Here is a 24,441-nt window from a genome sequence, read left to right on the forward strand (position 1 = left end):
GGGAAAGAATGAAGGCAGGAGGAGAAGGGGACGACAGGATGAGGTAGTTGGATGGCATCACTGACTCAATGGACATGTTTGTGAACAAGCTCCAGGAAATGGTGATGCACAGGGAAGCCTGGCATGCTGCAGTCCATGGGGTCGCAGAGAGTCGGACATGACTGAACAACGGAACAACAGCAACAATAGGTCATTATAATAGTTTAGAAATTAAATGATGCAGAAAATTAGCAATGAGAATTCTTTTAAAGGCTAGCACTTCAAACTCAATGGTAAAACAAAATTTGTGGAGCCTCCCTGGTGGCTCAGCGGTGAAGAATCCACCTGCCAATGCTGGAGACATGGATTCAATCCCTGGTCCTGAAAGACCCCAGGTGCCTTGGAGCAAATAAGCCCCTGCACCACAACTTTTGTGCCTATGCTCCAGAGCCCTGTAGCCACAATTACTGGGCCCACAAACCCTAGAGTTCACGCTCTGCCGTAAGAGAAGCCACTGCAATGAGAAGACCGCATACCATAGCTAGAGAATAGCCCCCGCACTTGCCACAACTAGAGAAAAGCTCATGCAGCAACAAGATCTAGCACAGCCAAAAATAAACAAAAATTATTTTTTTAAAATGTCAGGCATTCTAATAACATTTTAAAAACTCATGGACTCTGCAACAGACTTTATTTCCCCTAACCTCTATTCCTCAAAAAAAAAAAAAAAAAAAAAAAAAAAAACCACAGTCCTTTACATTCTAATTCAATAAGTCAACGTAGCTACTATTTTCTCAGTCTCCTAAGACTCCTTCTGTGTGCAGTCACTCAGTAGTGTCCAGCTGTTTGACACCCTATGGACTGTAGCCTGCCTGGCTCCTCTGTCCATGGAATTTTCCAGGTAAGAGTAGTGGAGTGGGTTGCCATTTCCTACTCCAGGGCATCTTCCAAATTCAGGGATCAAAGCCGTGTCTGTTTCTCCTGCACTGGCAGGCAGACTCTATACCACTGCACCACCTGGGAAGATGTTATATCTGTTATAATTCTGCAAAATGACTACAATGAGCTTTTAAAATTTCAAGTAGAGAGATCCCTGGTAAGATTTACTCCTAGGTATTTTATTCCTTTTGATGTGACTATAAATGGGTTTTCTTCATGTCTATGAAAGTTCATCATTAGTCTATAGAAGCAAATCAGGTTTTTGTATATCAATTTTGTAACCAGCAACATTACTGAATTTATTTAGTAGTTCTAGTGATTCTCTGGTGGCATCTTTAATTCTTTATCTATAATATCATGCCATCTGCAAACAGTGACAGGTTTCTTTCTTCCTTTCCAGTTTGGATTCCTTTTCTTTTTCTTGTCTGATTGCTGTAACTAGAACTTCCAAAACTAGACTGAATCTTTGTCTTCTCCTGATCTTAAAGGAAAAGCTTTCAACTTTTTACCACTGGGTATGGGTTTTCACCACTGGTGTTGGCTGTGGGTATGCCACATATGGCCTCTATTATACTGAGGTATGCACTTTCCATAACCACTTTGTTGAGTGCTTTTATCACTAACAAATGTTGCATTTTGTCAAAAGTTTTTTTCTGCTTTTATTGACATGATCATATGGTCTTTATTCTCCAATTTGTTAACGTGATGTGTCACACTGATGGAACTTCTGGATATCAAACCATCCCTGAGATAAATCCCACTTGGTCATGGTGTATGTGAAGTATTGTTGAATCTGGCTGCCTGATATTTGTTGGGGATTTTGCAGCCACGTTATTCAGTGACACTGGGACAAAAGTTTTTTTGTGTGTGCTGTCTTTCAGTGCAATCCCTCTCAAAATACCAACTGCATTTCTCACAGAACTAGAACAACTAACTCTAAAATTAGTATGGAAACACAAAAAAAGCATACAAAAAAACCAAATAGCCAAAAAGGCCTTGAGACAGAGCAAAGCTGGAGGTATCACACTCGCTGGTTTCAAGCTACACTGCAAAGCTTCAGTAATCAACACAGTATGGTGCTGGACCAAAGATAGACACATACATCAATCGAACAGAGAACATAAAATAAACCAATGCTTCTTATGTGGTCAATTAATCTATGACCCAGGAGGCAAGAATATAAAATCGGGAAAAACAGTCTCTTTAATAAATAGTATTGGGAAAACTGGACAGCTCCATGCAAAAGAGTCAAACAGGACTGCTTTCTCACACCAGATATAAAAATAAACTCAAAATGAGTTAAAGACTTAAATGCATGATCTGAAACCATAAAATTCCTAGAATAAGACATAGGCAATATTTTTTTTTTCAATTTGTCTCCTCAGAAAAGAGAAACAAAAGCAAAATAACAAATGGGATGACATCAAACCAAAAAGCATTTACACAGCAAAGGAAACCATCAACAAAATGAAAAGTCAACCTACTGCATGGGAGAAAATGCTTGCAAAAGATACATGTAATAAAGAAAGGGTTAATTTCCAAAATATACAAAGAATTCACAAAACTCAATATTGAAGAAACAAATAATCAGATTAAAAATTAGATAAAGGACCTGGGCAGATACTTTTCTAAAGAAGACATACAAATGGCCAACAGATACATTAAAAGATGCTCAACATCACTAATCATCAGGGAAATACCAATCAAACCTACAGTGAGATAGCATCTCACACCTGTCAAAATGACTATCATCAAAAAGACAACAAATAACAAGTGTTGGTGAGGATGGGGTAAAAAGGGAGTCCTCGTGCATTGTCCATGGCATTGTAAACTGGTCCACTCACAACGGAAAACACTATGGAGGTTGCTCAAAAAATTAAAAACAAAACTATCATATAATCTAGCAATTTCAATATGGGATATTTGCCTAAAGGAAACAAAAGCACTAACTTGAAAAGATATATGCACCCCAATATTCACTACATCACTATTAATAACAGCCAAGATACAGAAGCAACCTAAGTGTCTACTGAAAGATGAATAGATAAAGATGTGGGACACACATACACATACACACACAGAGTGGATTATTACTCAGCCATAAAAAATTAAATCTTGTCATCTGCAATAACATGGGTGGATCTAGACAGTATAATGCTAAGTGAAATAAGTCAGATAAAGAAAAACAAATACCATATGATCTCACTTACATGTGGAATCTAAAAACAAAAAAAACCAAACCAGACTAGTAGATACTGAGAACAAATGACTGGTTGCCAAAGAGGAGGAAGGTGAGGGGTTGGGCAAAATAAGTGAAGGAGATTAAGAGGTACCAACCCCTAGTCATAAAATAAATAAGGCTTGGGAATGTAACATACAGCATAAAGAATATGGTCAGTAGTCATGTAATAACTTTATATGGATACAGTTCATTACTAAATTTATACTGACGATCATTTTGTAATGTAAGCGACTGTAAATCACTATGACACTAACATAATGTTGTATGTCAACTATATTTCAATTTAAAAAATGAATAAAAGAAAATAAAGCAGTCATAGACAATACTTAGCTGTGTTTCAAAAAATCCTTATTTATAAAACCAGGCAGTAGGCCTATGAGCCATAAAGTTTAATTACTCTTGCTTTAAAATACTTGCCTTAATAAAAAATACACGATAAACAAAAATTCAATCTGAAATTGTTTTGGAATCCAGTGTTTTCATTATATAAGACAAAAAAAAAAAAGACTACAAATATATCTAACTAATGAGGGACTCTTTAAAATATCCTGGGGGAAAAGTACAAACTTTTTGCCTGGCTGCTAAGAAGACAAGACATTTCTACCATTATCCCTTTTATAACTAATTTCTAATAAAACAACAAATGTTGACTAAGAAAAAGAAAAGCAATTTTCAGTAAGAAGACAGCATGAAGAAAATTCTACAGACCCAAAGGAAAAGAAAAATAATACATTCCTAAAGAAAATAATACATCAAAAAAGCACATTCTAAACATATGCAAAAGTAAAAGTTAAAATTTGGCTAACATCACAAAGAAAGTAAAATGTAAAACTAACTTGGAGAAAAAGAGATAAAAGAGTGGGGAAACAAAACTGGATACATCTTCCAACCCAGGGAGCATTGAGTACTTAAGAAGAATACATTTTTAGACAAATTTTCAGTAAAACACAGAATTTTCTCAATAGTATAATAACATAAATACATCTCAATAATACTAGTAAAGACAATTAAGATTTTATATAATTGCAGTAAAGGTTAAAAGATTTAAATTATACACTATAATAATAAGAATTTTAAAATTTTATACTAGCTAAGTACTCAGATGATAATGCTTCATTTCATTTTTGCTATGAAGGGGATTCTGGTAGAGCTATAGTATGAGTGTACTGCTGCTTTAAAAAAAAAAAAAAAGGAAAAAAACCTCAAGAGCCATAATGTTTCCTATATCTCTGTTTAAAGAGACAATTTTTTATTTTGTATTTGAAATCCCATAAGATTATTCTATACATGAGTGTCCATTCATACTCACAGATACCTTCAACAATGGTTAAGACCAGATCTTAATACTTTAACTGTTATAGGACAACAATATATTATCTATTAAGAACTTAAAATTAATGTATAAAATAATCTTATTTTTCAGCTAACATAATCTTTAACAGGTTAGAAAAATAAGAATCACAATATTTTGCTTCTTAAACACGTATCCAATCTCTTATTGATTTTCCTTTGATGGACAGGAAAATCCTGCTAATTATAATTAGACTGTTGTTGTTAGTCGCTCAGTTGTGTCTGACTCTGTGACCCCATCAACTGCAGCACTCCAGGCCTTCCTGTCCTTCACTACCTCCTGGAGTTTGCTCAAACTCATGCCCATTGAGTAGATGATGCCATTCAATCATCTCATCCTCTGCCACCTTTTTCTTTTGCCTTCAGTGTTTCTGAAGCATGAGCTGGCTTTTACCATCAGGTGGCCAAAGTATTGGAACTTCAGCATAAGTCCTTCAATGAATATTCAGGTTTGATTTCCTTTAGGATTGACTTGTTAGATCTCCTTACACTCCAAGAGACGCCCAAGAGTCTTCTGCAGCACCACAATTCAAAAGCATCAATTCTTTGGCGCTCTAACATCCATACATGACTACTGGAAAAACCACAGCTTTGACTATATGGACTTTTGTTGGGAAAGTGATATCTCTGCTTTTTAATATGCTGCATAGGTGTGCCACAGTTTTACTTCCAAGGAGCAAGCATCTTTTAATATCATGGCTGTAGTCTCCACCAGCAGTGACTTTGGAGCCAAGAAAATAAAATCTGTCACTGCTTCTATTTCTTCCCCTTCTGTTTGCCAGGAAGTAATGGGACCAGATGCCATGATCTTGGTTTTCTGAATGCTGAGTTTCAAGTCAGCATTTTCACTCTCCTCTTTCCCCCTATCAAGAGGTTCTTTAGTTCCTCTTCACTTTCTGTCATTAGAATGATATCATCTGCATGACTGCGGTTGTTGATATTTCTCCCAGCAATATTGATTCCAACTTGGGATCCATCCAGCCCAGCATTTCGCATGATGTACTCTGCATAAAAGTTAAATAAGCAGAGTGACATTTTATGTCATACTCCTTTCCAATTCTGAACCACTGTTCCATGTTCAATACTAACTGTTGCTTCTTGACCTGCATATAGGTTTCTCAAAAGACAGGTAAGGTGGTCCAGTACTCCCAATTCATTGAGAATTTTCTACAGTTTTTTGTGATCCACACAGTCAAAGGCTTTCAAGTAGTCAATGAAGCAGAAACGGATGTTTTTCTGAACTCTTTTGCTTTCTCCATGATCCAATGAATGTGGGCAATTTGATCTCTGGTTCCTCTGCTTCTTTGAAACCCAGCTTGTACATCTGTAAATTCTCGGTTCACGTACTGCTGAATCCTAGCTTAAAGAATTTTGAGCATAACTTTGCTAGCCTGTGATAGGATCCCAAATAACATTTTTCCCCTTTTTTCTTGGCATTGCATTTACACTGTAAATATTAGAAACATTTTGCTTACAGTTAAAATGATACTTTCTATATTCCTATAACACAAATGCAAATCAGAGATAAATAATGGTTCTACTAAAAAAGATAACTAAACTTGAGATTGAGATCTAAGTCGATCTAATCAGCCAAGCTGAGGCAAACAGTAAAGCATGCCTGAGCTAAACAGCGCAACAATGTTGGAGGTGTGAGTCAAACCTTCAGGAAAAGTTCAACAACTAGGGAGTGCAGATCAGGACCTCTGTGTAGGCTAATGTACAAAATAACCATCAACACCAAATAACCATCAAGAGGAAACGAAATTCATTCCCTAAAATTATTCCATTTCCGGACAATGTTGCAAATTTAATTCTTCACCAATAAGACAGCAAACCGAATACTACAGTATTAACAATCATCTCAAACTAGACAGTCTCTGGGTTCCCAGGGGGCACAGTGGTAAAGAATCTGCCTACCAACCAAAGAGACATGGTTCAAACCCTGGGAAGATCCCCTGGAGTAAGAAATGGCAACCCACTCCAGTATCCCTGCCTGGAAAATTCCACGGACAGAGAAGCTTGGTGGGCTACAGTCCATGGGGTTGCAAAGAGTCAGACACAACTGGGAGCACACACACACAAACTAGAAAACGAAAACTTAAGATTTACTATGACTGCTAATAGATGACCACAGAACTTTGAAAGAATAATTCCTTTATAGTGGTGAGGGAAGAAGCCATACTACGTGAGTTAATGAATGAGTGGATGCTGAGTAACTTGAGACAGGGAAAGACTATTAGCTCTAGAGCCTGAAAATAATAAAGTAGAATGAAGATGGTAAAAGATTAAAAAAAAAAAGCACCTGCTATATTCAAGATACTCTGCACAGTGCAAAGCCAGAGGCAAAAGTTGTTAACAGTGGGAAAAATAAGAGTCCTTATCTTCAGAATATTATTTATAAAGGAGTATTTTTAAAATCAAATAATCCTTAAACTGCAAAATAATACTATGAGTAACTAATTATTTACTGGTATAAACAATGCAAGTGCTTTATATTCATTGTTCATAATCATCACAAACATCCTATATTATTTCCATTTAACAAAGGAGAAAAACAAAGTTCAAAATTTTCAACAAATAACATTAGAGTTTGTTAACGAAGTGTTTAAAGAGTTCATTAAAAAAAGCAATTACTTGAAGCTATTTATATTGCTCCTACTAACATCTTTTCAACTTCTGTTGACCACCTTTCTCTCATTCCAACTCTTGCTATTATCCTCTTCTGAAAACAAAACAGACACAGCTGCTATCAGACAAGCTCAACCACAGGCAGATAAGACAGAAATGATCCCAAAAGTTAAATCCAGAAATAAGAATTTTTAAGCAGAGAAAGTAGACTTCTTCAAACAAACAAAGGGTGAAAGAATTTGTAGCAAGATGAAATGCACTATAAAAAATATTTTTAAAAGTTCTTTAAGCTGAACTAAAACGATGCTAGATTAAAAACTTCAATCTACATAAAGGAATGAAGAGTGTCAGAAGTAACTATGTGGGTAAAAACAACTGACACGTTTTGGTTTTTAATTTCTTAAAAATTAATTAACTGCTCAAAGCAATCATAACTATGATGATAAAGATGATGATGACGATGCAGTCCTGGGGTCTGTAACATATACATAAGAGTTATAACTAGACTAGCATAAATGATGACAGGGAATAAAGAGAATCATACTGTTGTAAATAATACTAAAAAAAAATGCTTACATTTTCCATTAGGCAGTATATTAGCATTCAAAAGCAGACAATGAGAGGTTAAGCGTGCATATTTGTCAACCCTTGAACAACCACTAAGTAAGAAAATGAAGAGCATAGTGAATAAAACAATAATGAAGATAAAATGGAATGCTAATATATATATACTCAATTCATAAAGAGGCAGGAGAAAAGGAAGAAAAATTAGATGGGACAAATTATAATAAGAAGACAAACCTAAACATACAGAAAATTACATAAAATGTAAATAATCTAACACACTACAATTAACAGGCAGAAATTGTTATTCAGATTAGTAAAACTCAATTATAATCTAACTATAGAAAACTAAGTTCAGATATATTGACTCAGTACAGTTTCTAAAGATATGATAACACAAGTATCCAAAAGACAATCAAAACAAAAATGAACCAATCCAAAAAAAAAGAAAATTAGCAGCATCTAATTAATAAAACAAAAATCAGAGAACTGATGCATTTTATGAATAAAAAGGTAATCTAGAGACGACCTTGTGAACTAAACCAAAATAAAAAACTAGATGCTGCAGTCTGTGTTCTTCATTATCTTTAATGCCAGTTAACACATTGGGACGGCTTAATGCCAACAGGGGAAGAAAGAACTTGCAACCACCAGCAAGCTGCAATGTTTCATACCAGCTTCTTTTTTCCCCCAGCATTCAGACATAGAAATTATAGAGTCCACAGCACTGAACACTATAATTAGGGTTGTACTGGAACTTCTATTACAACCCCATATATTCATTCATAACATTCTTAGAAAGTCCTTCACAAAACTAAAGCCTTCCTTTCTTATCTCAATCCCAATTTTTCTTCTTCTTAACATAGAAGAGCTATAAGAGATCAGCTCCTACAGCTGAAAAAATTAAATAAAAGTCTTCCCAAGGATAAAACAAATATAACAGAACCCCCCCCAAAAAAACACCTAAAGTGGCAAACAAGAATTGAAACTTTCTTAATGTTAAAAAAATCATCAAATCAAAAATCCACCTTATACCAAGTCTGGTTTTCATGCGGCACAAATTTCAATCTTATAAATGACGTAACAAAAAATTCTACTATATGTATATAAAATATGGCCTTCCCTCGTGGCTCAGGCAGTAAAGAATTCGCCTGCAATGCAGGAGACCCAGCTTCGATCCCTGGATTGGGAAGATCCCCTGGAGAAGGGAATGGCTACCCACTCCAATATTTCTGCCTGGAGAACCCCATGGACAGTGGAGCCTGGGATACAGTCCCTGGTTTTGCAAAAAGTCGGACACAACTGAACAACTAAAACTTTCACTTTTATTATTTTTATATACACACACACATATATACACAAATACATATATATACATATATATAAAGAACTAGATCTTTATAACACATAGCTATTTTCTTTTTTCAAACAGCTAACTAAAAAGAGTCCTCTTTCTACTACTTCTGATTAGGAAGCTTTAGACACAGGTAGAAGTTTAAGAAACCATGATTTCTCCTATTTCTGAATTTTTAAGGCACAGAATACAGTTTAAGACATATTTATCTTCAATTTCATTGACCACAAGTTATTTGTGGATTTTCGTGGCTTTTGGTTTTTTATTTCCTTTTCAATGTTGTTAAATCATTCAAGTTATTTCACCTCAAAAACAAATCTAAATTTAAAACAAAGTATTTTACCACCTGGTTGTTCTAAGACTACAGACAGTATTTCCATGCTAACATTAAAACCATAAGCTACACATGATATAACATTTTTTCCTTAAAACTTTCAAGAGGGCTTCCCTGGTGGCTCAGTGGTAAAGAATCCACCTGCCATGGGAAATATGGGTTCAATCCATGATCCAGGAAGATCCCACATGCCTCAGAGCAGTTGAGCCCAAGCACCACAACTATTGAGTCTGTGCTCTAGAACACAGGTTGGATCCCTGGATTAGGAGGATCCCCTGGAGGTATTGTGAACTGGGAATAAAAAATAATCCTCTGAAATAAATAATATGTAATAATATGTAATCTATTGAGAGTAACACTGACTTTGTAATTTATTCTGCTTTTTCTTTACTATAGCTCTACAAATCCAATTACTGGTCTTCTTTCCACTCCTAAGTAAAAATGAAAACAATTCAAATTTCAGTATTTATTCAAGGTCCAATATGTGTAAATAAAGTAAAAATTTTCCTTAAAGTTTTGCAGTTTGGGCAGAGAGATTATTGAGAAAAAACAATTAGAGGAAAATTTAACTGTCATCAGAAAGAAAGAAGTAGCAAATTAAATGTAGAATTTGCCTTTTTATAATCCTATGATGTACCTGGCATCATAGGAATTATGTATGCTAGAAGGCAGTACAAAAAAGTATGGTGATGTCAAGCTAGATAATTTATACATATGTCAAGAGTTTCAGTGGCATTTAATGACACAAATCTTTTTAACTAAGCAGGATAAACATTTAGAAATAGCTATTGCTTTACAAATGAAATGTCCTTTTATTATATTAGCTATAGCTACGCAAAAATGTCAGTTTACTTCACTTAGGCAAAAATGTCAACTCTACACATAAATTAAATATGTTAAATATACTATTCACTTTTTATCTTTGCATACATAATACAAGGAAAATCCAATACCACGGAAAAAATTATGTCAATCTATCGTACACAATTCTTGATTATGTACCAATGCAGGAGAACAGCAGTGTTGAAATGCAATAGAAAACTAAGAGTATTTACATTTAATTTCTGATTACCTTAACTGTAATTTTTTGTAGATGTGTCTCTACCAACAAATTTGTTTATACAAATATTAAGCTTATTCAAAGTTCTCTAGAGAATATGAGAAAGTCAGAGATAAGACATAAAATTTTGTGCAATTCATCCACCAGTGGATAACTATATAAATATCAAAACTGAATTCTTCTATGGATTTTCATAAGGACAAAAGACATTTTAAAATACTGCTTGGGGTGGGGTGGGGTGGGAAGGAGGTTCAGGAGGCAAGGGGGATGTGTGTGCACCTATGGCTAATTCATGTTGATGTATGGCAGAAACCAAGAGAACACTGTAAAGCAATAATCCTCCAATTAAAACATTAATTTAAAATATAAATAAAACATTGCTTACACTAAGTTTGAAAAAGAATATTCCGGTTAACCAATATATTAATGAAAATTGAGCATCAAGACTTTATTGGTAAGATAATGAAAACAGTGCTCAGAAAAAACTATTCTCATCTATTACTCATGTCCATGAATGTACTGCTTACCATATTTATACAGATGCTATGGTAATCAAGATATTACGAATGTGGCAACCCACTCCAATATTCTTGCCTGGAGAATCCCAGGGACAGAGGAGCCTGGTGGGCTGCTGTCTATGGGGTCGCACAGAGTCGGACACGACTGAAGCAACTTAGCAGCAGCAGCAGCAGAACTACAAATGACTCAGGGAAGCTGAAATATGAGAGAAAACAAAGTGACCCCTGAAGCTGGAAGACTGAAAAGATTGAGAAGAACTGTGAAAACAAAAGGAGGGGAGCCATTAAGAAATTTTAAGCACAGTAGTTATTTATATAGTTCAGTTTACATTTTAGAAATATCATGCCCAGAGAGAAGTATCAATGAGGACTAAAATAGTTATATTCAAAAGAGATAAAGTAACAGTAGAGTCCAGAGTAGGACAAATAATTGGATATAAGGGATGTAGAAAGTTCAGCATGACTTCAGGGTTTCCAGTTTGGATTAAAGGTAAAAAGTGGAATTTTTCACTGAAATAGGAAATATATAAGGAAGAAGGGAGGTTTAAAATAAAATTCAGTTTGAAACATTCTATGAAGATATAAGTGAAGGTCCATTTTGCTCTTGGTGTTGGAGCTCGGGGGTCAGGGGGAAGAGACTGGACCCTAAAATAGCGTTTTGTGAATAAACAGCATATAATAATTAAATCTACTAGGGAATAAAATGATCCAAGGAGAGGCAAGGACTAAAATAATGAAAGCCTAAGAAACTCCAATTAAAACTCTGGGATGGATAGCAGAAATGAAGCCACAAGAAGAGCCAGAGAAAGGGTAGAGAGAGAGAGGAAGAAAATCACAAAAGTCACAAAAGTGAAGTTTCCAAAAAGCAAAGATTTTGCAACAATGATGTTATTAATGACCTCTGCCAAAATGTTTATAATGGCATCATGGAGGCAGATTCAGTGAAGAGGTATAAATATTAAGTCATAAATTAAAAATGAATGGAAGAGCATCTAGATTGGAAACAAACAAAACTCTATTTGTATTAATAGTTGACATGATTGTCTAGAAAGCAATTACAAGAAATCTACCAAAAAACCCTCCTGTAATTAACAAAGGAAGGAAAGTTGAAGAACACAAGATCAATACACAAAAATCAACTGCATAACATAACAACAAATAACTGGAAATGAAAATAAAAACCACAATAATATTTATAAATACTCCAAAGAAAATAAAATATTTAGCTATAAATCTAATAAAACATAAACAGGATCCACAGGCTGGAAAAACAATGCTGATGAAAGAAATCAAAGAAAATCTAAGTAATTGAAGAAACATACTGTGCTCATGGATTAGAAGACAACATGATAAAGATGTCAATTCTTCCCAAACTGTTCTGCACATTTAAGGCAATTTCTGCCAAACCTATAACAAGCCTATTTTAAAATTTGGAAAGAAAAGACTATTTCTAATAGACAGAAACAATTTTGAAAAAGAATATATGCAGAGTATATCAAGTGAAATGCCAGGCTAGATGAATCACAAGCTGGAATCAAGATTGCTGGGAGACATATCAACAACCTCATATATGCAGATGGTACCACTTTAATGGCAGAAAGTGAAGAGGAACTAAAAAGCCTCTTGATGAGGGTGAAAGAGTGAAAAAGCTGGCTTAAAATTCAATATTCAAAAACAAAGATCATGGCATCCAGTCCCATCACTTCATGGCAAACAGATGGGGGAAAAGTGGAAACAGTGACAGATTTTATGTTCTTGGGCTCCAAAATCACTGTGGATGGTGACTGCAGCCACGAAATTAAAAGACACTTGCTGCTTGGTAGGAAAGCTATGACAAATTTAGACAGCATATTAAAAAGCAGAGACATCACTCTGCCAACAAAGGTCCACCTACTCAAATTTATGGTATTTCAGTAGTCATGTACCAATGGGAGAGGTAGACCATAAAGAAGGCTAAACACCAAAGAACTGATGCTTTTGAATTGTGGTGCTGGAGAAGACTCCAAAATCAAACCAGTCAATCCTAAAGGAAATCAACCCTGAGTATTCATTGGAAGGACTAACACCAAAGCTGACCTTCAATACTTTGGCCACCTGATGCAAAGAGCCAACTCACTGGAAAAGACCCTGATCCTGGGAAAGATTGCAGACAAAAGGAGAATGGGGCAGCAGAGGTTAGATAGCATCAGTGACTCAATGGACATGAATCTGGGCAAACTCGGGGAGATAGTTAAGGACAGGGAAGCCTGGCATGCTTCAGTCTATGAGGTTGCAAAGAGTCAGACACAACTTAGCATCTGAACAACAACAAACATAGGAGGACTCACTCTTACCAAAGCTAATCCTACAGTAATCAACACAGTATGTTACTGACATAAGAATACATATATTAATCATACGGACAGTGTAGGAAACCTAGAAACAGACTCAAATACACCCAACTGATTTTTGACAAAATGGTAAAAGCAATTCAATGGAGGAGGTACAATCTTTTCAGACATGGTACTAAAACCAGTGAATATCCACAGGCAAAAAGATGAATGTCAAACTAAACTTCATACTTTATACTAAAATTAACTGAAAACGGATCACTGATTTTAAAGTAAAACTATAAAATTTCTAGGAAAAACCACATAAGAACTTTAGGATACTGGACTAGGGAAAGAATTCTTAGATCTGACATTGAAACCAAAGTGCATAAAAGGAAAAATTAATAAATTGGACCTAATCAAAACCAAACTTTTCACTCTGCAAAAGACCTTGTTAAGAGCATGAAGAGACAAATTACTGAGAGAAACTACTTGCAAATCACATCTCTGACACAGGCAAATCTTCTATCTAGAATATATAAAGAACTCTCAAAACACTGAGAAAATAAATTAAAAAATAAGCATAAGACAAGAACAACTATTTCACTAATATATATGGCAAATAAGCATATGATAAGGTGTTCAACATCATTATCCATATATAAAATGCCAATTAAAATCACAATGAGGGACTTCACTGGTTGTCCAGTGATTAAGAATCTGCCTGTCAATGAAGGGAACAGAAGTTGAATCCTGGGTCCCCCAAGTGCCTCAGGGCAACTAAGCCCATGTGCCACAACTACCAATCCCATTTGTCACAACTATTGAAGCCTGCATGCCCTAAAGCCTGTGCTCTGTGACAAAAGAAGCCACTGCAATGAGAAGGCTGTGAACCACAACTAGAGAAAGCCCTCATGTAGCAATGAAGAGCCAGTGCAGCCAAAAATAAAAAAAAAATTTAAAACACAATAAATCATTACTACATACTTATCAGAATGACTAAAAAACAGTGACAATAACAAATGCTAGTGAGGATACAGAAAAACAGGATCACTTAAACACTGGTCATAGGAATGAATAGCGGGTATAATCACACTGGAAATCAGTTTAAACAATTATTTTTAAAAATAAAAATGAAATTACTATAGGACCCAACAATAGCATCCTTGGGTATCTATCCCAGAAAAATAAAAACTTATGTAGGCATAGAAACTTCTACACAAATGTTCACAGTAGCTTTATCTCTAATAACAAAAACTAGAAAATACCAAACTGCTGTTCAATAGATAAATGGTAAATCTGTGGTATAGCCATACAAAATATTACTCAGCAATAAAAAGGAACAAGCCATTGATACACAACAACTTACTTTTGAACTTCAAGGGATTTATATTAAGTGAAAAAATCTACACTCAGAATATTACATACTATATGATTCCATTTATATTTGTTATTCTTGAAATAAAATTACACAAAATGAGGAAAGGTTAGTGGTTGCTAGGGATCAATAGGTAGAGAAAAAGATAGTACAGTAAAAAGAAGGTAGCACACAGAAGCTTTGTTGTGATGATACACTTTTGTATCTCAAATATGGTGGTGGCAGTTTCACAAAACTACCCATGTGATAAATGCAAAAAAAAAATAAAAAAAAAAATGAAAAGGCAGCCAAACGAACTGGAGAAGATATGTGCAAACAACATAACCAATAAAGGGTTAATACTCAAGATATACAAAGAACTTATACAACTTAACATCAAAAACAACAAACAACCCAATTTAAAAAAAAAATAGGCAGAGGACCTGGAAAATTTTTCAAAGAAGATATAGATTGCCAAAAGACACATGAAGGAATGCTCCACATCACTAATTATCAGGGGAATGAAATAAGCAAATCCACAATGAGATATCACCTCACACCTGTCAGAATGGTTATAATCAAAAACACAAGTAACAAGAGTCAGTGAGGATGTGGAGAAAAGAGAACCTTCATAGACTGTTGTTGTGAATGTTACCTGATACACCCATCACAGAAAACAAAAAGGAGGTTCCTCAAAAAATTAAACTACCATATGATCCAGCAATTCCACTCTTCCAAAGAAGTATAGTTTTTCAAAGAAAACAAAACACTAATTTGAAATGATATATGCACCCCTATGCTCACTGCAACATTATTTCCAATAGCCAAGATATGGAAGAAACCTAAGTGTCCATCAAAAAAATGAATGGATATAGAAAATGTAGTATATATATATACACACATATACACATACAATGAAATATTACTCAGCCATTTTAAAAAAAAATGAAATCTTGCCAAATGTAACATGGATAGACCTAGAAGGCATTATGCTAAATGAGATAAATCAGAGAAAGATAAACACCATATGATTTCACTTATATGTGGAATCCAAAAACACAACAAATTAACAAATATAATAAAATTGAAACAGATGCATAAATACAAAGATCAGATGATTGCCAGAGGGGAGGGATTTGGGGGAAAGAATGAAGGTGAGAGAGATTAACAGATATAGATTTCTAGTTATAAAATAAATCAACGGGATATAATGTATAGCATAGGAAATATAATCAGTAATATTGTAACTCTGTACGGTGACAGATAGTTGAGACTCATCCTGTGCTTTTTTTTTGTAACGTACAAAAATACCGATCACTGTGTTGTCCATCTGAAACTAATATTACAAGTTAGTTATAGTTCAAATAAAAATAATTAAATTAAAAAATACATATGAAAGTATAAATCTCACTGGTAAATATAGTACATTACAAATATGGTACAGTACAAATACAGTAAATGTGGTGGATTAACTACCTATAAAGCTATAATGTGTGAAGGTTAAAAGACAAAAGTAGTTAAAAAAAAAAAAAAAACTACAACTACAATAATTAAGTTGAGGGATACACAGGATAAAAAGATGTAAAATGTGACATCAAAAACATTAACATGAGGGTGGGTAAAAGGTAGAGCTTTAGAACATATTCAAACACATGCTGTTATCAACTTAAAACAGGCCATTATAAACATATGTTGCTGTATATAAGACCCATGGTAACCACAAAGCAAAAACCTATAGCGGATAAAGGAAATCTTCAAATCACAAATGAAGAGAAAGAAAAAAGGAAAGAACTACAAAACAGCCAGAAAAAAAAACTAACAAAATGGCATTCAAATGTAAATGGACTAAATTCTCCAATCACAAGAAATAGTGTTGAAAGGATAAAAAACAAGACCTAACGATCTGCTGCCTACAAGAAACTCACTTCAAATGTAAGGACACACACAGACTGAAAGTGAAGGGATGGAAAAAACTATTCCATGTAAATGGAAACAAAAAGAAAGCGGGTGTAGTTATGCTTTTATCAGACAAAATAGACTTTAAAATAAAGGCAGTCATTAGGAAAAAGGGCATTACCTAGTGATAAGGGGTCAATCCAACAAGAAAATATAACATTTGTAAATATTTATACACCCAACATAAAGGGATTTCCCAGTGGAAGTAAAGATGCTACCCATCATTTATAGGGAACTCTGTCTCATTTTTCATAGAAAGAATCTACAGACAGAATCTAAACTATACTATCTGCTATCAACATCACCACCACTAACCTGTAGCAGTGCAGGTGAGGGAATCAATAACAGCACAGTAAACTCCACAACCTGAGTCAGCAATTCTGAGTCCTTCCTTAATTTCTGAAAAGGTAGCAGTACATCTGGGCTGCTGTAACAAAACACCACTGACTGGGTAGCTAAAAAACAATAGAAATTTATTTCTCATACTTCTCATAGGCTAGAAGTCTAAGGTCAAAGTGCCAACATGGTCTGGTGAGGGCCCTTTATCTGGTTATCACTGTGTCCTCATATGGCAGAAGGGGTAGCGATCTCTCTAAAACCTAAAAAGCACTAACTGAATTCACGAGGTCTCCACTCATGATTTTCGAAGGCCCTACCTCTTAATATACCACTGTCTTTAGGGATTAGGATGTCAACACATGAATTTTGAGGGGACATTCAAACCATAGCAGCAGTCAACCAGATTAATCTAGCTTCAGATAAGAGAATCAGAGTGTTAAGAAAAAAAAAAGACATGTAAATATTGTTAATAGCCTTACCAAAACTTCCTCTTACTTAATAGTGCACAGGCTTCAAGGACAGGATATGATACTCCTCTATTCTCTTAGCAACTATCTAAGCCAATAACCAATTTCCACTGCATCAAAACATTCAAGTAAAGAGAACAGGCAAGATTGCTCTGTAATTCCAAGCACTAACCAGGATTTAAAAGCACATACATTAACCAAAATCCTAGTTCTTTATCTTGTTTTAAATGGCATCTTAAAGTTTTGATTTAGGTTAAAAAGATTTTTTTTTTTCTTTTAGGAATAGCCAGTATCACTTACATAAACAGCCTTGCAAATGGTTACATTTAATAGGTCAAAAGATTTTGATATTTTACTTTCTAGGTGGCACAAAGAGCAGAATAAAGAAGTACTTTAAAAATAGACTACTCAAAAAAAAAAAAAAAATAGACTACTCAAAAAAAAAAAGACTTCTTGCTTTAGATTGAAGGAGGTTTTTTTTTTATTATAAACACAATGAACAGAGAAAGCATACACAATTAAATAAAACAACTATGTAGCAAGTCTTGTCCTATTTTACAGATGAGGTCCATAGAAGATAAACAAGAATATGCAAAAGAAGAGGAGCATATAGTTCAATGTAAATTACTGGTTAAGGTTTTCAACCTTGAGCTGTATGCTGGTTCCATAAGTATTTTTTAGACTAGACTAGAGTGGACAAAGATAGCTAAATAAACAAATCAGACCTGGATCACTACTGATGATGTGTCATGAATCAAATTCTGTGTCTTGAGTCCAAAAAAGAAAAGTAAGAACAGTTCAAATCTGCAGGATCTAAAGGTGAGTATAACTAACACAGACCTGTCTCTCAGAATGAATGGCAAATAATGCTTTCTAAGTGAAATATCAATATATTAAAATAATTCAGACTGAACATCAAGATGACTTAACCTAACACACAACTTAGTCAACTTCGCATCAAAAAAAAAAAACTCTATTATTAAAAATGATCACAGAGACATGTTAAGGCAGTATAACTATCACTGGAGTCACAATTATAAATTTTTGTCCTAAGTAGTTTGCATAGATTATATATCTTGCAATGCTTTTCAGTGCACTGACAGGTTAAAATAAAATCAACAAATGTTAGAATTTAATTGAACTTTACAAATTGCACATGCCTTTTTATCAAGAAATTTAGCAATATTTTTATAATGATTTCTAAATAAACCTTAGATTTCTTTCAAATTTTATTTTATTACTTTCTCATACATTAATAGTATTTTCAACAGATTCATATCTGTAACTCTAAAAGGCCCCTTCATTTTACCTACTATCCCATGTTAATTTTATTTAGAAAGTAAGTCTCTTCATTATGCATTTGTAATAATTAGAAATAATATAAATCAAATATGGGATTACTCAATTTTACTAGTACATATATGATTTTTTAACTTAATTTCCTATTATACTAATCAAAGCTTAAAATAGGAAAATAAACTATTTTAAAATGTTCCCTCTATAATAATTTCACTAAAAAATTAACACCAGGGACTTCCCTGGTGGTCCAGTGGTTAAGACTCTTTGTGTTTCCACTGCAGATGGCTGGAGTTCGATCCCTGGTTGGGAAACTAAGATCCTGCATACTTCAAGGCACAGTAAAAAAAATAATAATAATAATAATTCTAATCACCAGCATAAACTGAAGCACAACTCTCCAGGGGTGTACACTGCTGAATAATTTGTTCAAATGTCAACTGCAATTTTCAAAACTCCTTTCAAGCTCAAAATTTTAAACATCTGTAAAAAATACTTGTTTTGAGAGTGGTTTACACTCATGACACCTGACCTTTTGCTGTACACACCACAAAATTCAAGTATCAAATACCACACAAGCAGGAAATCTGATCATTCATGCAGTAGCCATATGCATGGTCCAATATCAAATATTAGTTCTAGGTTACACTAAGTCATGTGTTACAAATCTTTTACTGAAACCTCTATAATTAGTTGTAATTTGCCTCTTTTAAAATGTGTTTCTTATGGGACATCTGGCCTTGAAAGTTCCACCTTCCCATTGAAAAAATACTTAAGTGTCTGGATTTTTTTTCCACTGGAACACTGCAGGGGTGGTATAACCAAGTCCAGACTTCTTAAAAAAATTAAATTTCAAGAACATGATGATTAAGAACCATTTAAGTATTACTAAATATAAAATGTAAAATAAAACTTTGTTGCCCATAACTATCTACAGATTCCCAAATCAATCTCATATATTTAAAGTTCACAAAATAAATTTTAATGAGAGTACAACACTGATACACTCATTTTCAAGAATTACATTAGTTAAGTTAAACTGGAAAATAAAGGTTCAGAATTAGAGATTTCACAGAAAGAAAAAAAGTCTGAGCCCAGTGAGTTCATATGACACTCAAAGTTATCTACTTCAAGTAGGAAATGATCTTACCAATTTATAAATAGCCTTAAGTCATTTCACAGAGATTAAAATTCAACAATACTCATCAATTCACTTGCTTCTAGAAAGGCTTAAAACTGAAAATTAAATATGGGCTAAGGAGTAAGTAATAAAAATGAAAGACTAAGACACTACTTTTATGCAGAATAAAAGTGGAAAAATCCATCACAACATGCTGCTGTCCAGACCTGTTTGCTTCCTAAGTTAGAAAATTTTTCATACAAACAAAATCAGTATTATATCTTAACAACAACAAAAAAAAAAACACTGAAATGAAATGTAACATGGGTCAGAGAAGAAGTAAGTCCAAAACATCAGTTTCTAATGACAAAATTTCAAAGATATAGTGAAATTTGGTATGAAGGTAAATTCAATATATTTTCTTCATCTTCTCAAAATATAACTTCAGAACTTGTCATCTCATTTAGAAATGTCATGTAAGGAAATAAAAATCATACAGATCCTCTGAAACTTCAAAAACCTTCACCTAAAAATTGAACACAATCAGGCCCCATTTCTTATAGGTAATAAGCAATAAGCATAATCCCTACTAAAGCTATGACTAGATTAAGTAAGATTAATATGAAAATAACTGCTAGGATGTTTTATCCAAATTTAAGAAAACCCTTTGCAATTAATTATGTTACTTTCATAGGTATGTTAAAAAAAGAAATTAAATGTGGAACTTCCCTGGTGACTGAGTCTGCCTTCCAGTACAGGGGACGTATGTTCAATCCCTGATAGGGGAACTAAGACCCACATGCCACAGGACAACTAAGCCCACGTGGAACAACTACTGAGCCTGCAACAAAGACCCAGTGAAGCAAAAAAACAAAAAAGTTAAGTGTATAAGCTAAGATTTGCTTATGTAAAACCTGGCATATTCCAAAAGTTAAAGAAATAACAATTACTAATGAACATTAAATTGGTCGGGGCTTCTCTGGTGGCTCAGTGGTAAAGAATCTGCCTGCCAACGCAGGAGACACAGTTTCGACCTCTGATCCAATAAGATCCCACAGGCAGCTAAGCAACTAAGCTCACATACCACAAATACTGAGCCTGAGCTCTAGAGCCCAGGAGCTGCAACTACTAGAGGTCACATACCCTAGAGCCTGGGCTCCACAACAAGAGAAGCCCACCACGATGAGAAGCCTGTTCACCACAACTAGAGAGTAGCCCCGGCTCGCCACAACTAGAGAAAGCTGACTCACACCAATGAAGACCCAGAACAGCCCCCAAAAATAAAGTATTTTAATTGGTTAACATAAACAACTAGGTTCAATAATTTCTTACCTGTATTCCATCTTTAAGTTTCAAAATGCATTCCATTGTATTGATGGTAATTACCACTGGTTCTGAACCCAGTTTTGTCCATGGTACATGGATCCTCAGTTCATGAATATGTCCACTTAAAAAAGTGAATGGTAATTTCAATTCCTTAAAACACAAAACATTAAATAAAATTTAGTAAGAGCTTAATATTCTTTTTTCTAATATCCAAAATACTTTCTGAAAACAGAAACAAAATTTCCAACACAAAAATATTCTACGGAGGGTGGGATGAACTGAGAGAGTAGCAGTGACATACATATACTACCATCTGTAAAACAGCTAGCGAGTGGGGAGCAACTCTACAGCACCCCGAACTAGGCTCGGCGCTCTGTGATGACCTAGAGGGGTGGGGTGGGGAGCAACTGTACAGAGCCTGGAACTAGGCTCGGCGCTCTGTGATGACCTAGAGGGGTGGGGTGGGGGAAGATGCGGTGGGGTGGCAGGGAAACTCCAGACAGAGAGGATATAGGTATATACTTAAGAGTGGGTTACACTGTTGTACAGCAGAAACCAATACAACATTATAAAGCAATTATCCTCCAATTTAAAAAAATATAAAAAGCAATAAATTTCATCATATAACAAAAAAAAAAATTAGGGGAATTACTGTTCATCAAAAAGCAGCATCAAGCTCAACATCACTCATTATCAGAGAAATGCAAATCAAAACCACAACAAGGTACCACTACACACCAGTCAGGATGGCTGCTATCCAAAAGTCTACAAACAATAAATGCTGGAGAGGGTGTGGAGAAAAGGGAACCCTCCTACACTGTTGGTGGGAATGCAAACTAGTACAGCCGCTATGGAGAACAGTGTGGAGATTTCTTTAAAAAAAACTGGAAATAGAACTGCCATATGACCCAGCAATCCCACTTCTGGGCATACACACCAAGGAAATCAGATCTGAAAGAGACGCATGCACCCCAATGTTCATCGCAGCACTGTTTATAATAGCCAGGATATGGAAGCAACCTAGATGCCCATCAGCAGATGAATGGATAAGGAAGCTGTGGTACATATACACCATGGAATATTACTCAGCCATTAAAAAGAATTCATTTGAATCAGTTCTAATGAGATGGATGAAACTGGAGCCCATTATACAGAGTGAAGTAAGCCAGAAAGATAAAGACCAATACAGTATACTAACACATATATATGGAATTTAGAAAGATGGTAACGATAACCCTATATGCAAAACAGAAAAAGAGACACAGATGTACAGAACAGACTTTTGGACTCTGTGGGAGAAGGCGAGGGTGGGATGTTTCGAGAGAACAGCATCGAAACATGTATATTATCTAGGGTGAAACAGATCACCAGCCCAGGTTGGATGCATGAGACAAGTGCTCGGGCCTGGTGCACTGGGAATACCCAGAGGAGTCAGGTGGAGAGGGAGGTGGGAGGGGGGATCGAGATGGGGAATACATGTAAATCCATGGCTGATTCATGTCAATGTATGGCAAAAACCACTACAATATTGTCAAGTAATTAGCCTCCAACTAATAAAAATAAATGGAAAAAAAAAAAGAAAATTAATGGAAAAAAAAAAAAGCAGCATCAAATAACTTGCTAAATTATATAGTTACTGACGAGTCACAAAAACTTATTGTGCAAGTTACATTTAATAAGGCACTTAACCTGTCAAGGCCTCTGTTTCTTATTTTGCTAAATGGAAATGGTAACAGAACAGGATTTTAAGGCAAGATGAAAGAGGGAAACAGAATTAAAGACAGGAGAATGACCTGACAAAATAAACACTGATTAACTTTGAAAAAAGAAGTATTGAACTTTACCTAAAGATACCTAGAAACTATATGATCATAAATTTTAAATGTTTTGTAACTGTTTCATTATTTAAAAGGTTAGAAATGAAAACACAAAGGTTACCACAACCACTTTAAACTAAATCGTTTCACCTTCAGATAAAATGTTATAAACCAACAAAAAAAAGTAATAATAAATTGCATTTAGACTGTATTTCAGTCACATCACTGTAACTCTATTTGTGGAAGTTAAAATAAATAATAAGCTGTTCCTTCATCCAAGAAGTGTCCACCTTGGTTTAGCAACACAACAGCAATGTAGCTAAACATACATATACAGACAGTACAGCAAAATGGTTAAGACCAATAAATCTGGAGCCAGCACAAGTGGATTTAATCCTACCCCTGCTACTTACTAGCACAATGACAAGAGGCAACTTATACTACATCTCTGCATCTCAGTTTCTTTATCTGTAAAACTGGATAATAGCAGTGTGTTTAGGGATTAAATCAATAAATTTACATAAAGTGCTTAGGACACTGTCTTCCTCAAAGGCCATCAATATAAAGACACCACCTATTTATTACTACAAATGTATAAGCCTCTTTTATGTCTTCAACAAGCTTATTGAAGAGCAGAATACTAAAAATCTATTGATATTTCTACTAATCTAACGTCACAATTTTTTTTAACAGTTCTCAATATTGCATTAGTTTTAAAGATGTGGTAATTTCTTCAAGCATTGATCAATCGGAGAGATTATATTTTGATGAATGTCTAAAATGAATACCATGTTAATGAGCACTTACTGTGTACCAGGCACTGTTTTAAGTACTTTACTCGCATGCAATATTTAATCTTTGTAAGAACCCCAAAAAGTAAATACTATTACACCCACTTTATAGATTTAAATGAGTTATTTTTGGAAGTTATTTGATCTTTCTATGCCTTAAAAAAAAATCTGAGGCACAGAAAGGTCAAATAACTTTCAAAAATAACTCATCTTAGAGAGACATGATTCAAAACTGGAAATTATGCCAGAGCCCTTGCTCTTAACAAAACTACACTGCATCTAACTTCCTTTACGAGCAACGAGTACACTTCCATTGGTTATACATTCATTTGGATAATGTTTCAATGACATTTCCAAAATCTGAGGCACAGAAAGGTCAAATAACTTTCAAAAATAACTCATCTTAGAGAGCCATGACTCAAAACTGGAAACTATTATGCTAGAACCCTTGCTCTTAACAAAACTACACTACATCTAACTTCCTTTACGAGCAATGAGTACATTTCCATTGGTTATACATTCATTTGGATAATGTTTCAATGACATTTCCATCTCTACCCCTGAGCTGTATAACGATACATTTGTGAAATGGCTACCAAAACTTGCAATCTATGGGAAAAACTGGATTTTCTTAGAAGTTAAAAGACACCTAAACCAAACTCAAGACCTTGTTATCACCAGAATACTACTAATCC

At 34.6% G+C, this 24,441-nt stretch overlaps 1 protein-coding gene across 13 annotated transcripts in view; it reads right to left on the reverse strand.

Moving 5' to 3' along the window:
- The window catches only part of VPS13B (vacuolar protein sorting 13 homolog B), a 775,932-nt gene that overhangs the window by 736,283 nt on the left and 15,208 nt on the right, over window positions 1–24,441 (reverse strand). For 12 of the 13 annotated variants that reach the window (XR_006336417.1, XM_043880234.1, XM_043880237.1 and 9 more), the window contains exon 3: window positions 21,145–21,288. The exons of the other annotated variant lie outside the window; for it this stretch is intronic. Coding sequence is in view for 11 of the 12 variants with exons in the window: in XM_043880234.1 (XP_043736169.1) it covers window positions 21,145–21,288 (144 nt within the window). In the remaining variant the exon portion in view is untranslated. The remainder of the gene's footprint in view (window positions 1–21,144; window positions 21,289–24,441) is intronic. 13 annotated transcript variants of the gene reach the window in all.

The sequence above is a fragment of the Cervus elaphus genome, chromosome 21 (assembly GCF_910594005.1).
Source record: "Cervus elaphus chromosome 21, mCerEla1.1, whole genome shotgun sequence".
In the NCBI taxonomy this organism is placed as follows: Eukaryota; Metazoa; Chordata; class Mammalia; order Artiodactyla; family Cervidae; genus Cervus; species Cervus elaphus.